The sequence below is a fragment of the Plecotus auritus genome (genome assembly GCF_963455305.1).
Source record: "Plecotus auritus genome assembly, chromosome: 1".
NCBI lineage: Eukaryota > Metazoa > Chordata > Mammalia > Chiroptera > Vespertilionidae > Plecotus > Plecotus auritus.
Genome location: NC_137770.1, coordinates 198,515,686 through 198,530,608, shown reverse-complemented (window position 1 = coordinate 198,530,608; position 14,923 = coordinate 198,515,686). Strand labels below are relative to the sequence as shown.

At 40.4% G+C, this 14,923-nt stretch overlaps 1 protein-coding gene across 2 annotated transcripts in view; it reads right to left on the bottom strand.

Annotated features, from left to right (window-relative positions):
* Nucleotides 1-3,498: 3,498 nt before the first annotated feature.
* SDAD1 (SDA1 domain containing 1) overlaps nt 3,499-14,923 on the bottom strand; it is a 29,898-nt gene continuing 18,473 nt past the window's right edge. For both annotated transcript variants that reach the window (XM_080643697.1, XM_080643698.1), the window contains exons 14-22: nt 14,647-14,723; nt 13,775-13,872; nt 13,591-13,667; nt 12,616-12,745; nt 10,435-10,529; nt 10,110-10,300; nt 9,918-10,002; nt 8,647-8,808; nt 3,499-6,829 (exon numbers count right to left, since the gene is read on the bottom strand). In XM_080643697.1, the coding sequence (XP_080499823.1) occupies nt 6,782-6,829; nt 8,647-8,808; nt 9,918-10,002; nt 10,110-10,300; nt 10,435-10,529; nt 12,616-12,745; nt 13,591-13,667; nt 13,775-13,872; nt 14,647-14,723 (963 nt within the window). In that variant the 3' untranslated portion in view covers nt 3,499-6,781. The remainder of the gene's footprint in view (nt 6,830-8,646; nt 8,809-9,917; nt 10,003-10,109; nt 10,301-10,434; nt 10,530-12,615; nt 12,746-13,590; nt 13,668-13,774; nt 13,873-14,646; nt 14,724-14,923) is intronic.

The following is a 14,923-nucleotide window of genomic DNA, read 5'->3' as shown; positions in this document are numbered from 1 at the left end:
CAGCAGAAGGGCAAATGTGCTCTTTGTGCTTGAGCTGGGACATTCATCTTCTCTTGCCTGGGACACTGGCAGTCCTGGTTCTCGGGCCTTCACACTCAGACTGAATTGCACCACCACTTTTCCTGGTTCTCCAGCTTGTGACAGCAGATCATGGGATGTCTCAGCCTCCATAATCTCATGAGTCAATTCCTATTTCATATCTATTTCTCTGTCTCCCTCCTACTGGTCCTGTTTCTCTGGAGAACTGTTATACATGCTTAATATGTACAGAAAGAGAAAACCTAATCAGCTATATTACTACCACATAAACCCAGCAACTATTTTCATGTGCATACTATATTTATAAAATTGTTAAGTTGTAGACTGGTGCAGCCACTGTGGGAAACAGTATGGAGATTCAAAAATTAAAAATGCCTTATGACCCAGTGATTCCACTTAAGGGAATATATCTTAAGAACGCCCTTTCTAGTTGCCTTAAACAAAGAAATATCTATGAAGGTAAAGGTATTATCATTATCTCCATTATTACAGATAAGGACACTGCAGCACAGAAATGTTGATTAAAATGTGGTCCTACAGCTACACCAGTCTGGCTTCAACACACTAAGAATGACAAAGCAGTTTTTGGAGAAACCAAGATGGCGGCATAGGTAAGCACCTAAACTGCTGCCCTGCACAACAATTTTAAAACTACAACTAAAAGACAGAACGGACACCATCCAGAACCACAGGAAAGGTGGCTGAGTGGAAATTCTACAACTAGAAGGAAAGAGGAAAGCTCACGGAGAAGGAGCAGCAAGGAGCTGAGGTACGGAGACACACGCACGCAGAGAGGAAGGGCGGCGGATTGCCTGGCTGGCTTTCTCTGGCGGGAGGGGGAAGGAAGCCCCCGACTGCACTGAACCCCAGTTCTGACTGCACTGAACCCCACTTCCGGGCGAAACCCTGTGGACCCAGGCTCATACAGGGGGAGTTTGGACTGTCAGGTGAGAGAAAGGCACACGGAGACTCGGAGACTCGGAGATTCAGGGGAGACACGGCGGCAGGGGTCTGGAGGTGCAAGTGCGCACAAAGACTGACTGCGGAGGTTACCACAGGCTATCCCTAGCGGAAGGGAGTCGGAAGCTCCTGACTGCACTGAGCCCCAGTTCTGACTGCACTGAACCACAGTTCCAGGCGAGCCCCTGGGGACCCACGCTCTTACGGGGGAAATCAGGAATATAAGGCAAAAACTCGGGAACCGCGGAAGGCAGAGGTCTGGAGACTCGCGCACAAGGGCAGGGCTGACGGGAAGCCAAGACTGTCTGCTCCGCCCTGAGACTCCACCCCTTCCAAGCTGAGCACAGAGGCTTTTGCAATCTGGCAAGGCTAATCCTATAAGGCTGTCTCCAGCACCAAAAATCTCCCAGTGTAGACACAGCTGATCCTCACAGCCAACTGGCCTGCAGGTCAATTCCTCCCAGTGATACCAACAACAATCAAGACTTAACTACAACAAGGCTGTACACACAGTCCACAAAGGGATGCACCAAAAGTGTCCACCTCAGGTTAACTGGGGAGGCCGACCCACTGGGCCATATAGGAAACCTAGCACACAAAGCTACCTTACCAACTCAGGGAAGCAGTGAAAAATGGAGGGACGAAGAAACGGATCACAAACAAAAGAAATGAAGGAAAACAAACGACTGGATATAGAATTCAAAACCACGGTTATAAGGCTTTTCAAGAATATCCTAGAAAAGGCCGATAAATATAATGAGACCCTTGAAGATATGAAAAAGGACCAACTAGAAATTAAACATACACTGACTGAAATAAAAAATATTATACAGAGACCCAACAGCAGACTAGATGAACGCAAGAATCAAGTCAAAGATTTGAAATACAAAGAAGCAAAAAACACTCAACCGAAAAAGCAAAAAAAAAGAAAAAAGAATCCAAAAAGTTGAAGATAGTGTAAGAAGCCTCTGGGACAACTTCAAGCGTACCAACATCAGAATTATGGGGGTGCCAGAAGAAGAGAGAGATCAAGATACTGAAAACCTATTGGAAGAAATGACAGAAAACTTCCCCCACCTGATGAAAGAAATAGACTTACAAGTCCAGGAAGCGCACAGAACCCCAAACAAAAGGAATCCAAAGAGGACCACACCAAGACACATCATAACTAAAATGCCAAGAGCAAAAGACAAAGAGAGAATATTAAAAGCAGCAAGAGAAAAACAGTTAATTACCTACAAGGGAGCACCCATACGATTGTCAGCTGACTTCTCAACAGAAACTATGCAGGCCAGATGGGAGTGGCAAGAAATTTTCAAAGTGATGAATAGCAAGAACCTACAACCAAGACTACTCTACCCAGAAAAGCTATTATTCAGAATTGAAGGTCAGATAAAGAGCTTCACAGATAAGAAAAAGCTAAAGGAGTTCATCACCACCAAACCAGTATTATATGAAATGCTGAAAGGTATTCTTTAAGAAGAGGAAGAAGAAAAAAGTAAAGAGAGAAATTATGAACAACAAATACATATCTATCAAGAAGTGAACCTAAAAATCAAGTGAATTAAAAAATCTGAGGAACAGAATAAACTGGTGAATATGATAGAATCAGGGGCATAGAAAGGGAGTGGACTGATAATTCTCAGGGGGAAAGGGGTTTGGGGGGTGCAGGAAGAGACTGGACAAAAATCATACACCTATGGATGAGGACAGTGTGGGGGGAGATAAGGGCAAAGGGTGGGGTGGGAACCGGGTGGAGGGGAGCTATGGGGGGAAAAAAGGAACAATTGTAATAATCTGAACAATAAAGATTTATTAAATTAAAATAAAAATTACAAAGCAGAGCCCAAGATCCTGAGAGCATGAGAGCTCAGACCAGCAACTATCTACCTCCAGACTTCTCATGTGATTCTCCAAAACCTGGTTATACTATTTTCAGATGTGTGATCACTTACTTGCAGCAGAACAGCCCCGAACACATCTCTTGCCATATTTTGGACCATTTTGCATGAAATTCATGCACAGGTAGGGTCCCTAGGCCTGGCAGATGATCAGGGCCTATCTGTGGGGTGACCAGGGCCCCCACTGGCACCACCCCCGCCCCCCACCACTGGTCGCATCCCTCTGCAGGGCGACCGGCGGGGGGGTGGGGTGGGGCTCTGCTGGTACCTGCCTTGGCAGGCCTAGGGGCCTGTGGGCAGCTCCTGCGTTGAGTTCCTGCCCCCTGGTGGTCAGTGCACGACATAGCGACCAGTCATTCCACCCTTTTGGTCGATTTGCATATTAGGCTTTTATTATATAGGACAGCACTTTCGCTAACATTGGGGATTGCTGGGTAGAGAAAAAGGGTCCCATCTAGCACCCTGTCAGTAAACAAGAGGAAGAGAGTGGCTAAGAAGGGGAGACCACAACTCCTCTGGCATATCTGCACATTAATCCTTGCCTTGGTTTAAGTACATTCCCCTCAAAATGGTCCAAAAAAAAAAAAAATCACAAGAGTGTCTTAAGGCACCTTTATTCTCTGGCCTCAAATAAAGTTGTTTCTTATACAACGACATAAGTAAAAACATGTACAATGTAAAAAATTCAGAAAGTAAAGTAGAAAGAAAACAACCCTCACATGATTCCAACCAACATCAAAGAAAACTGTTTAATATTTGACATGTTTCTTCGACTTATTAGTCCCTATTCTCTCATGTGTAATTGGATTATATTATAAATACTTTGTGTTTTGTTCATTCACCTATAAGCATTTCCTATTGTAAACATTTTAAAGGCTATATAATATTCCACCACGTGGATAAACCATAGTTTAATGATTTCCATATTGAGATCAAATTGACAAACAAATGAAAGCCGAATTTGCAGGAGGAAATAAAATGATCACATAAGGAGTGTTCTAATATATATGGTATTAAATAGTACAGAATGACCCATGCTTTCCATTCTTGTTCCATTTTAAACATGTACAGACCAAAATCTGTACTAAGAGAAAACGATCCATGTCAGCAATTTACCTTCCTATTCCTATTCAATATCTTCTAAAAATCTCATTATACATTCTAAAAATATGTAAGCAAGAGTTAATTTTTAGTTTTATTTTTTATACATTGAAAGGATGTCACTTAGTAGAACAGGTTTGAAGTGTTAAAATAGTTTTAAAACAGTTTTAATATAGTTTGAAGAACAGAGCATTCCAACTGATTAAACATTCTGGTTAATACAGAGTTGCCATACAACACTCTACATACATTATACATTTTCAAAGAATTAGAATATGAAGTAACAAAAACAAAATTTAATTAACAATAACCTTTAAAAAGTTGTACCAATTTTTAAACCTTTTTTCTTTGATGATTCAAGAATCCATTTCCTACTGCTGCCCTGTTCATCCTAAGCATGCTTGTCAGCAAACCCTCCTGCCAGCTGAACTGCCCCTCCTTCAGGATGCCCTGTCCTAAGCTGTGGGGCTTTTCTGATAGCTCTGTAAGTGGCTCTGTATTACATAGTCATTTTTAAAGTCTATTTCCTTCATGGGTTTCAAAGTTTCTGTATGACACAAACATTGTGTTTGCAACCCATACAGCATCTAGCAGGGTGCTTTGCATACAGTGAGCATTCAATATATATCACTGTATTTCAAACTAGTTCCCCCCAAAATGGATGAGGGATAAAACAAATACTTGTAGCAACTGTAATTGTCATTTCAAGAGTAAATTAAGCAAAAGATAAAATAAAAACTTAATCGATATCTAATCTTTGATGAGAAATTTACTGAATGCTTACTTTGTGGCAAAAACCGTGCTTAGTTCTTATAAATAGCTATTAGTTCTCAGAACCTCAAAACAATCAATGAGGTATGTCATGTTTCAAATATTTACTGAGCCTGAGGATAGAGCAGGGAATAGCCTCTGCCTTTTGTGGAGCTTATTTTCCAATGGAATTTCCTAAGATCACGTACACAATACATTAGCATTCCAGATTTATACATCACTTTATGTAAATATATGAGCTTGGACAATATGAATTCATCCCAGAAATGGATCCATTCTCAGTGCTGACAAAAAGGTGAGACTGAAAAGCTGAAACTGAGACCCTGGTGGCTTCTTCAAGGTAAAAGTCACCCTGAAAAGCTACTCTGCCTTTGCTGGCAGCAGCCACCCTTGTGAGGGCCTGATCTTCAAATTTACAGTAAACAAACAAAATATTCTCGAGATTTTAAAAATAATAAAAGGAACCATAGCGAGGTAAGATACTATAAGATTGAAGAAATAAAAGAGAGTTAAGACTGCACCTTTTTAAGCCAGCTAGTTTTCTATCTTGCTTATAAATTTCAGTTAAGAGCATGGTGAAGCCACATTAGACCAGAAGACAGAACACATGGATTTTGGTGGCTCGGCACCTAGGTGGGTGGGAAAGTCTAGCGGAAGGAAGAAATTTTCAGGTACCATCACAATTCAGGCAACAAAGCTGTGGATCCTGGCTGCTATGCCATTTTGATTTTAGTTACCACTCTCTGGAGCTAGACACACAAGACTCAGTTCAAAAATGCAAAGAGAGCAGTTTCCAGTCTGAACCATTCAAATTCGCATGGAACACATTCTGTGAAATACTGAAGGTTCCAAGGTTGATTCTGACAGCTCCCCTTACTAGGCCAGTGCAATTGAGTCATTAAACCTCCAGGTCTTCACAATTAATCCCCATTATTTTGGAGAAAGTCACACAGTTTCCTTCAAATAAAACTCAAGTTGAACTTAGAAAGGGAACAGAAGATACTGAAAGGGAAGGAAAAAAGTAGTTTTAGAAGCTGCTCCCTGATTCAGAGTGGGCAGAAAATTGCTTTTTACTTGAAAGCAATATAGAATAATTTTATCATCTACAATATTATCTAAGAAATTGAGGTAAAAGGCAACAAACTTTCCAAACGCAACAACTTGTAAACAGAGAGACTGTCCTGCTTTCATGCCCCCTAAAATCTACTCAAGCACATCTAGGGAAGGGAGACCAATGTAGCCCTTTCTTTGGACACAAGGCTGAAAATATTAAAGGTGAAAAAAGGCTAAGGAAACTAATTTGATTTTTTTTCCTCTATGGAGACGTGAGCAGCCCAAATGATAAAGATACTCCAAGATTACTATTTATACTTAAGGCAATATAAAAAGCAAGGTTTTAACCTGGCATTCAAAAAATATTTAAATCTTTTGGATGGACTAAAAAGCTAAATAGTCTACCCAAAATCTGTACAGCAGGGACCTGTTTTCAGCAGGTAAGCCTATTTACAAGTAAGAACCTCTTACTCTTGTAACACTGTCCTGTTTCATTTGAAGAGACTATGTAATCCCCGCCCCCTGCAGAGCTTGTCTATAAGATCTCCATGACCCCACAGGAAGATGGACCTATCTCTACCAGAGAACCATTTACACTGCACATAAATACATATATACACACCTCTGTCCCCTGCATCCTCCAAAAGGCTGCGGATGCCTTTAATGAGGGATTATGGTCATTTTTACATCGATAGGGATAATAGGCACTGAATAGTTTATTCTTACATGAATGCTAAATGAAAATGATTTTACAACATCACTACTATTTACATTTCAAATATTCCCGCCATTATCCATCTCCAAAATAAAAACACCAAATTGCTACCAAATTTACTTTGGTTTTCACAGTATAGTGTTTCTGGACTTTTTAATGTAAACATTCTCAGTTTATTAATTTTCAGAGTAATGACACAAATTTAGTATTCTCTTTGGAGTGGCAAACTTGCTTGTCCAGGTTACTTCATTCTTTTTCTCTTTTTCAAAAGCGCATCTCGTAGTGCCAACTGGAAGATAAGAAAAAGACAACTAAACATGATAAGTCTTGGGTACCCAATTATACTAATGTGGTTATATGAAAGTGTACCAAAATGGAATCACTAAGTCAATAAGTCATCCCCCAAAACTACAAATAGTGAAATATTCCATAACAGATCAGATCTGTAACCAGGCTAGGGCCTCCTTACTGCTAGGAAATAGGCAAAGCTCTTTGAATACTGTTCCCACCCCATGGGACAAAAGCTCAAAACAGGAGCAGCTACAGAATGCGGAGATGGAGCATTAAACCCAAAGTTAAAAAAAGACAACCAAGGTCAATGTACACATCTTAAGTGTGTAATGAATACTATTCCATTAATTCCCCAAGTACTGCTCTTGGATTCATAGAAACTTTTAAAGATCTGTAGTTTTTGAATTTTAAAGGATACGTGTTCATTTGGGGGGAGGGAGAAGAGGAAGCTGCCTGGCTCTACATCTAAACGTTCTAAGTTTTTAAATTTTACAATTTTAAGTTATTGGCTCCTTGCCTTTAGCTCTTATCTGCGTGTTGGTATTTCTTTGTTAGATAGGCAGAAGAGCTAGCACACTTGAGGCAGAAAAAATCAAGTTTATTTTAACCTAATTTCCATAGCTAGAAGGTATTTCTCAGACTCATCTATCTATGAATTATTTTCTCATCTGTAAAATCGGTTTAATCACAGTACCTGCTCATATTGCTGTATGCTGATTAAACAAACATGCTGACATGGAACAAGGCCAAGCTTCTGTATCATGCCAAAAAATGGCATGCTAAAAAGGAGAGGAAGTAGCTAAAATGTAGCAAAGCCACAAAAACCCTGTAATGAAGCAAGGCCTATAAACTATTACTATTTCCCTCAACCCTAAACTCTTACAAAGGGCTGGTTAAGGATAAACTAATGGAATTAATAAATTCAACTATGAATTTAAATTGAACTGGGAAATCGTAAATATTAAATGGCAGCTTTCCTTTTACCTCAATTTCAACAACTTCTATTAAAAATGCTGTCACTTTACTATTTACATAACACAGTTTAGAACTAGAAAGATTAAGTAAACAGACAGTAGACTTTAAATGGTACCTCAATTAAGTTAATACTGGCTTGGTTCCCACACAGACAGAGCACTGCCCTGGAGAGCTGGTCATTACATTTAGGCCGAGCATTTTGGAACACTGGTTCAGAATGTGGGACTAGTTTACCCTTGACTGGATACCCTCGAGATTCTTCAGAATACAGTTTGATACACTCTGCTATACCCCCAGTAGAAACATACATTAAAATATAAATTTGTTTTACTTCAGTGAATTACTGAAATAAGTAAGTCCAGCATAAAACTAACCATAAAAGATCAAAAATAGATAAAATGAAATCCCAAAGGCCTGTAAGCATAAAGGCTTTGCAAAAGGGCACATACCAACAACAGAACCATTTAGTTTGTGTGCTTCACTAAAACTGTTTCTGAGCTAACCACATATAATTATTGCTTTTAAAAAAGTACCATATAATAAACACTCAAAAATTCTTACTCAATTAATTTTTATACTATAGCTCACATAAATGTCAGAGAATTTTAGCAAGGGAATGATGTGCACCCTTTTACTTAGAGGAGAAAAACAGACTCCCCTTTGGACAGATGAATCCCAAACAAGTCAGGTCTAGGATTGACACACCCTATCTTCCACCTCTCCAATAACATTCCCATTAATCCTAAGACACACACAATGCAAGGTCTTTAGGAGGCACAAGTCCATCCCAAAAGTAAAGGTGTCTTGGAATGACAATCCCAAGCTTCAAGTTGAACTCACCTGCTTTTCTCGGAAGGAACGCTTATTTTTTGAGCGGACATTATGGCTATACCGCATCATCATGAAGTTCTTCTGTTTTTTCTTCTCTTTATTTGTGGAACTGGAAAATGGATTCATTTTGGTTTTCTTCCTCATAAATTCTTTTCGGTCTGTCTTTCCAGCCTATCAGCACACACACAAACAACACTTGAGGAGTTATCTAATCAATATACATATCTCCTCCGTGCCAGGTGCTCTACTGGATGCCAAGGACACAAAGATGAATGGAATACAGTCCCTGCTCCTCAGTGACTCAGTCCAGGGGAAATGGACCGTGATGAACTGTAATGGGGCAAGGAGCTCAGTGGGAAAAAAGGTCATAACTGAACAATGTAAACTGATGAACAAAAACAGATCCAGAGACAAAGAAGCATCGATCAGATGCTCAAACCTCAGAGGGAAGGTAGGGGAGGATGGGGGTAAGGGGGAGAGATGAACCAAAGGACTTGCATGCATGCAATATAAGCCTAACCAATGGACACAGACACCAGGGGGCCTGAGTGTGTGTGTGGGGGGAGAGAATGGGGGGATAAGGACACATATGTAAAACCTTAATCAATAAAGAGAGAAAAAAAAAGTGGAGGGGGGAAAAAAAAGGTCATAATTCAGCCTGGTGAAGTCTGAGGAACTTCCTAGAAAGGGAGAGCTGTGAGCTGTTTTTTGCAGGATGAAGGCATTCATGGTAAGGGGAAAGGAAAGAAAGGGGTAAAGCATGTCAGGAAATAGGAATAATAGCATATGGAAAGGTGTGGAGAAAGAACATGGGTTTTTTAACTTATCTAAATAGATTTCAGTACAAACAGAATGCAGAGGGTGATGTGGAGCCAGGACAAGCGAAGGCACAGAAAATAAAGATGGAAATGTCGGCAGGGTGCAATCACACCATACTTACCAGAGGCAGACTCCAACTGTCTGCTTTTTCATTAATGACTGCAAACATTCCCCTGCTTTTCTAACAGCTTTGGTAAGTGTTCTGAGCCTCTCTGATACCATGAACATGTAATGGTGCTTCCTGTTATCTACATGTTTTGGATGGTAGTTGCATGGCTGCCTAGTTGTTAAGCTCATCTAACTGAACACCTCATACCTGTGCATTTTATTCTATGTTCAGTACAGCTTTATTCAAAACATTAAAGTAAAATACTACCATTCTGTGCCTATACAAGTTCTGGGTCATATTTCATTTCTTTGTTCTCTGTTTAAAGGACTAGGGACCAGTATGCCTCACTCACCATTGCAGTTGCTAGTCTTGTCTCCTTGTCAGACTTTGGCTTTTTATGAAGGCGTTCAATGTCCCGAAGAGAAAGCAACTCGCCCCTGGGATGAAGGAAAAAATATAACATGAAACAAGGGTGGAATTCCTCTCTCTAATACATTCATTACCATGGGAGCTGCCTAAAGACCTAGGGCAGGTGCTGCTGTACCTGGAATCTTCATCACTGTCTATTTCGATATATTTCCTCTTCTGGGCTTTCCCGGGGGCAGCGTCGAGTTCCTTCCTCATCTGGGCCAGGCGGATTTTCTGGAAGTCTTCCTGAGTTAAAACTCGGCTGGTGCTGACGGCTGCAGCTTTGGCTTTCCGCTCCTCCGCAGGTATGCTGCTCAGCTTCTTAGCCTTTAAGGACCCAACAAAGGCTTTCAAGGCTACGAGCTCAGGTGAAAGCTCAGTCCCCCAGTAAGGCCCAGCATAAATTAAGTCTTAATGAACATCGGAGTCATGCACTGATAGAAGGAAATGTTGAAACTTACGATTTCTTGCTGTTGTTCATCAGAAGAGTGGTGCACGTCAACCCACTCCCCGTCGTCATCCGACTCCTCACTGAGACTGGCACTTTCCCACCCATCTGTGTGAAAGAGAGCACAGGTAGTCTATGGCTTTGTGTTGAGTACTCATGGGAACTGGAGATAAATCAAGTGAAAGTAAGGTTATGAACCTCAAATAGATGCTCTACAAACCAAGAACTGATCAATATTTATTGTTAAATAAGCCACATAAATTTAATTCATTGTAGGAATGGGAATTAAGCAATGACCAAGTATCTACCCTCAGCCGAAATCTTATACTTTCTCTAACCCTCAAGACTCAACAGAAGAGGAACAGAATATCGAGTTAAGGCACCTGTTCCAGACCAGAAAATGCAGCCTACACTGCAATTCTGAAAATCATGTCTGACTCCAGAGGCCACGTTCTTCCCACCAAACCATGTATATCAAAACTTCACTTGTATAGTTATCTTGGCTACACAGGAAGTACTCAACTCTTCTAAGCACATTAATAAATGTTTTTAGAAACTAGTTAGAACAGTCACTCAGAGAACTGAGGTAGAAGATTCTGGATGTTAAAAAACCTTGCAGCCCTGGCTAGTGTGGCTCAGTTGGTTGGGCATCATCCTGTGCACTAAAAGGTCACTGATTTTATTCCCAGTCAGGGCACATGCCAGGTTGTGATCCCGATCCCCAGTAGGGCACATGCAGGAGGCAGCCTATCAATGTGTTTCTTTCTCTCTCCTTTTCCCTTTGCTCTAGAAAATCAATAAAAAACATATTAAAAACAAACAAAAAACACCTTGCAGACACCACAATAAAGGGGTATTAGTGTTCTTAATGGAGCCATGACAGTATGCTTTCAAAATCAGATACTTAAAATCTCAGTGGTTCCTCATCCTATATAATAAAAGCATAATATGCTAAGTGTCTGGTCATCCATTCAACCAATCAAAGCATAATATGCTAATGATATGCTAAGGCCACTCAACCGCTTGCTATGATGTGCACTGACCACCAGGGGGCGGACGCTCCGACTGGTAGGCTAGCTTGCTGCTGGGGTCCGGCCAATCAGGACTAAGATGGGCCGGACACACTCTGGAGCCCTCCTGTTATCCCTCCCCGGCTGGCCAACCTCCGGTGTCCCTCCCTGGCCCCAATCATGCACCAGTGGGGTCCCTCAGCCTAGCCTGTGCTCTCTTGCAATCCAGGACCTCTTAGGGGATGTCAGAGAGCCGGTTTCGGCCTGATCCCGCAGGCCAGGCCGAGGGACCCCACTGGTGCACAAATTTGTGCACTGGGCCTCTAGTGTTCTATATAATAGTATCCCAGCTCTTTGGTATGGCATATACACAACCAGTCATGTTAAGGCCCAACTCAGACTCTAGTCTACTATTTGACTATTGTCCACCTTGCATTCTGTACTGTAAGTTTCCCAAATCCTTCAGGACTTTGCTCAGTTTGCCTGGAAAGTCTCCATTGTTCTACCATTCCTCACTTATAATTTAAAATGCAGCTCATGGGTCACCATCTCCTTGAGGCCTTTTTTGAACCTAGGAGGTTTACCTGACCTCTCTCCTGCCCTTATGCCTCACTCCAATTATAAATCCTAGTAATACTTTATTCTCAGCTCTTTTTTTCATGCCTGCAGGGCAGGAATCATATCATTCATCTTTGTATTGAGAGTGGCCAGCCCACAGCTAATGCTTAAGAAAGCTTTGCTGAAATCATGAATGAATGAACAGGAAAAAGACAGGACTTTAAGCAACTAATGTAAGGCTAACCCTAGAAGTCAGAATGGAGATCCTCAAGCATTCTTTAACAAATTCAACAAGCATTCTTTTTCAACAGGAGAATTTTGGAAGATTGCTAAGGACTAATAAATACCTCATCATTTTTTTTTCCAGGCAACTAACGAAAAACCATTATCTTTCCCAAGTGACCAGCATACCATTGATAAGGGGCAGCCACCCTGAAGAATATGAAAAGACATCTACACTAGAATGTAAGTTCCCTAAGAGCAGGAACCATGCCGATTTGATTCCCAATGCTTGTAACAGTGCCTGGCATATAGTCACTGCTGAATGTTCAATAGTGTAAAGATTTCAAGGTCATTACAGATATAGGAGTGTCTATGTCCTGAATAATGGTGAAATAAAAATGAACCTTCATCGTTTTCTGCATTCTCTTCTCCTTTTTCAATTTCTAGAATTTCTGCTCCTGGGATGTAATCTTTAGCATCTAATTCTCCATATTCTTGTACTCTTGCTTCTACGGAGGCCTCTGTAGGTTTACCCTAAAGGAAAGGGAAATTGTTTTTAATATGGTCCTTAGATTGTAAAATATTATTCATGGAAATGATTTCCTAGGATTATGAATTTAGAAGGGAGAATCACAAAAAATGAAGTAATCAAATGACAAAGATCAGTCCATATATGCCTTGGGTCAATGTAAATTTCCCAGCCAGAACTCTGTCCACTATTTTCCTGCTCTCTTCTGATCCAGATCAGGAAACTGGAAGTTATTAGAGAATATCCATTAGGATTCCTTTTTTCTTTTTTTTTTTTTTTGAGAAGGGGGGCTGGGGGGAAGACATCAATGTGAGAAAGAGACATCGATTGATTGGTTGCCTCCTGCATGCACCCTGACCAGGGGCAGGATCAAACCTGCAACCCAGGTCCACAACCTTGACCAGAATCAGACCCGAGACCCTTCTGTGCGCAGGGTGATGCTCTAACCACTTAGCAACACTGGCCAGGGCTCCATTCTGATTCTTAAGTCTTGAGATCACCATCTCTTTTTCTGTCACATACACCCATCTCTCTTCCCTCGCAGCTCCAAAGAGGTGGTATTTGTCTGGGGATTGCCCATTTAATACTGGCATCAGCTACTGATTGATCTTTGGGATTCCAATAGATTAATGATTAAAGAGCCTGACTGATCTATAAGACTCAGTTGTCATCAAATAAATATGTATGGCAATGGTATTCAATCAATTGTATTCTGAGCTTAAAGAATAAAACCAGGCATATCACCAATACTCATAATGTAAGCCTCACAAACACTAAAACTCAAACTGTAGGACCACTCTCACCTTCTGAGACTGTAACCTTTAGATTAACATATGCATGCTTCACCTACCCGGAATTTCTTCTGTAACATCTGAGGATTCAGTGTTCGGAAGAGTTGAATCAAAGTTCTAGCAGACATCATTACATCTGTAAAATAATACCCTTAATTTAGAAACTCCAGAGCTAAGTGTCTTTTGAAATAAAAATGAATCATCCTATATTCTTTGGTCTACAGAGACTAACATGCAACTTACTCTTATCTTTGTGTGTTTTATACTGAGCCAGGTCTTGGAGAAGTTCTTCAGTCATGGCTAGAGGACATCGAGCTGTTATCTCCTTTATAGCATTAATTCTAGAAAAGGAAAAAACAATTTAAAAAACCCAAAAAGCAATTTCATATGGTTCAATTTAAGGTCTCCTAAAAAGACTAAAAAGGGATAGAAGTTGTGTTTTATAGAGCTTAGGTCTCTAAAACTGCAGCACAGGAGAGAATGTGAGAGTGGGCAGCCTTAGAGGACTTTGTTCCAGAGAGCGTACTACCATTTCCCCTACCAGTGGTATTAGAAATAGTATCTTCCTATAAAGTAAATAAAGCCAGCATTCACTCACTAAGGGGAAAGGGGACTAAGTCAAGTAAGAAAAACTAAAGATCTTTAGACTGTTATCCCAGCAATAAGTCCATAAAAAGTAGCTCTTAACATACTGCTTAGTTATCAGGACAGATTAAATAACTGTTAAACGAGTACTCAAATTCAGTAAACATTTTTTAATGAATCAAAAGGGCTATTGAACTGTCTAGGAATTAAAGAGTGATTCAACAATAAATCATTTGTTCCAGGGGAAGATCTGAATTCAGGGTAGAGACAGGAGAAAAATGCTGATTGCCAAACAATCATTCATTTGAAAAAGCTAGTAAAAAAACAAAACATTGATTAGAAAGACAAATATTTTTTCTCTGACTCCCTCCTCAAAATTCTGACCAATAAAGTAAAAATATCAAGCTTCCTGAGAAGACTAAAGTATATTTTGAGGCCACACTGCCAGCTGAAATCTTCCATCCTGGTCATATGAAGCTAACCTAGTACATTAAAAACATATCCAGTGCCTCCAGCCACATTCTACATACCCTACTGTCATGACTTCCCCAGAGTTCTTGTCGGTAACAAAATTGTTGGCCACAGTCATGAGCAAGGATTGAATGATCTGAATTGGAAATAAAAGAAGAGTGCTGGTAAAATATCTGCATCTATTCAAATATTTGAGGATGACAAACAATACATTATTCACAGTAGGAAAACAGCATTCCACCTTCAGTTTGGGAGTTTGATAGAATTAAGACTGAGGAAAACAGATAAAAATACTCCACTTTGGGTTTTAGTCTCTGTGGCTAACTTCAGATTAAA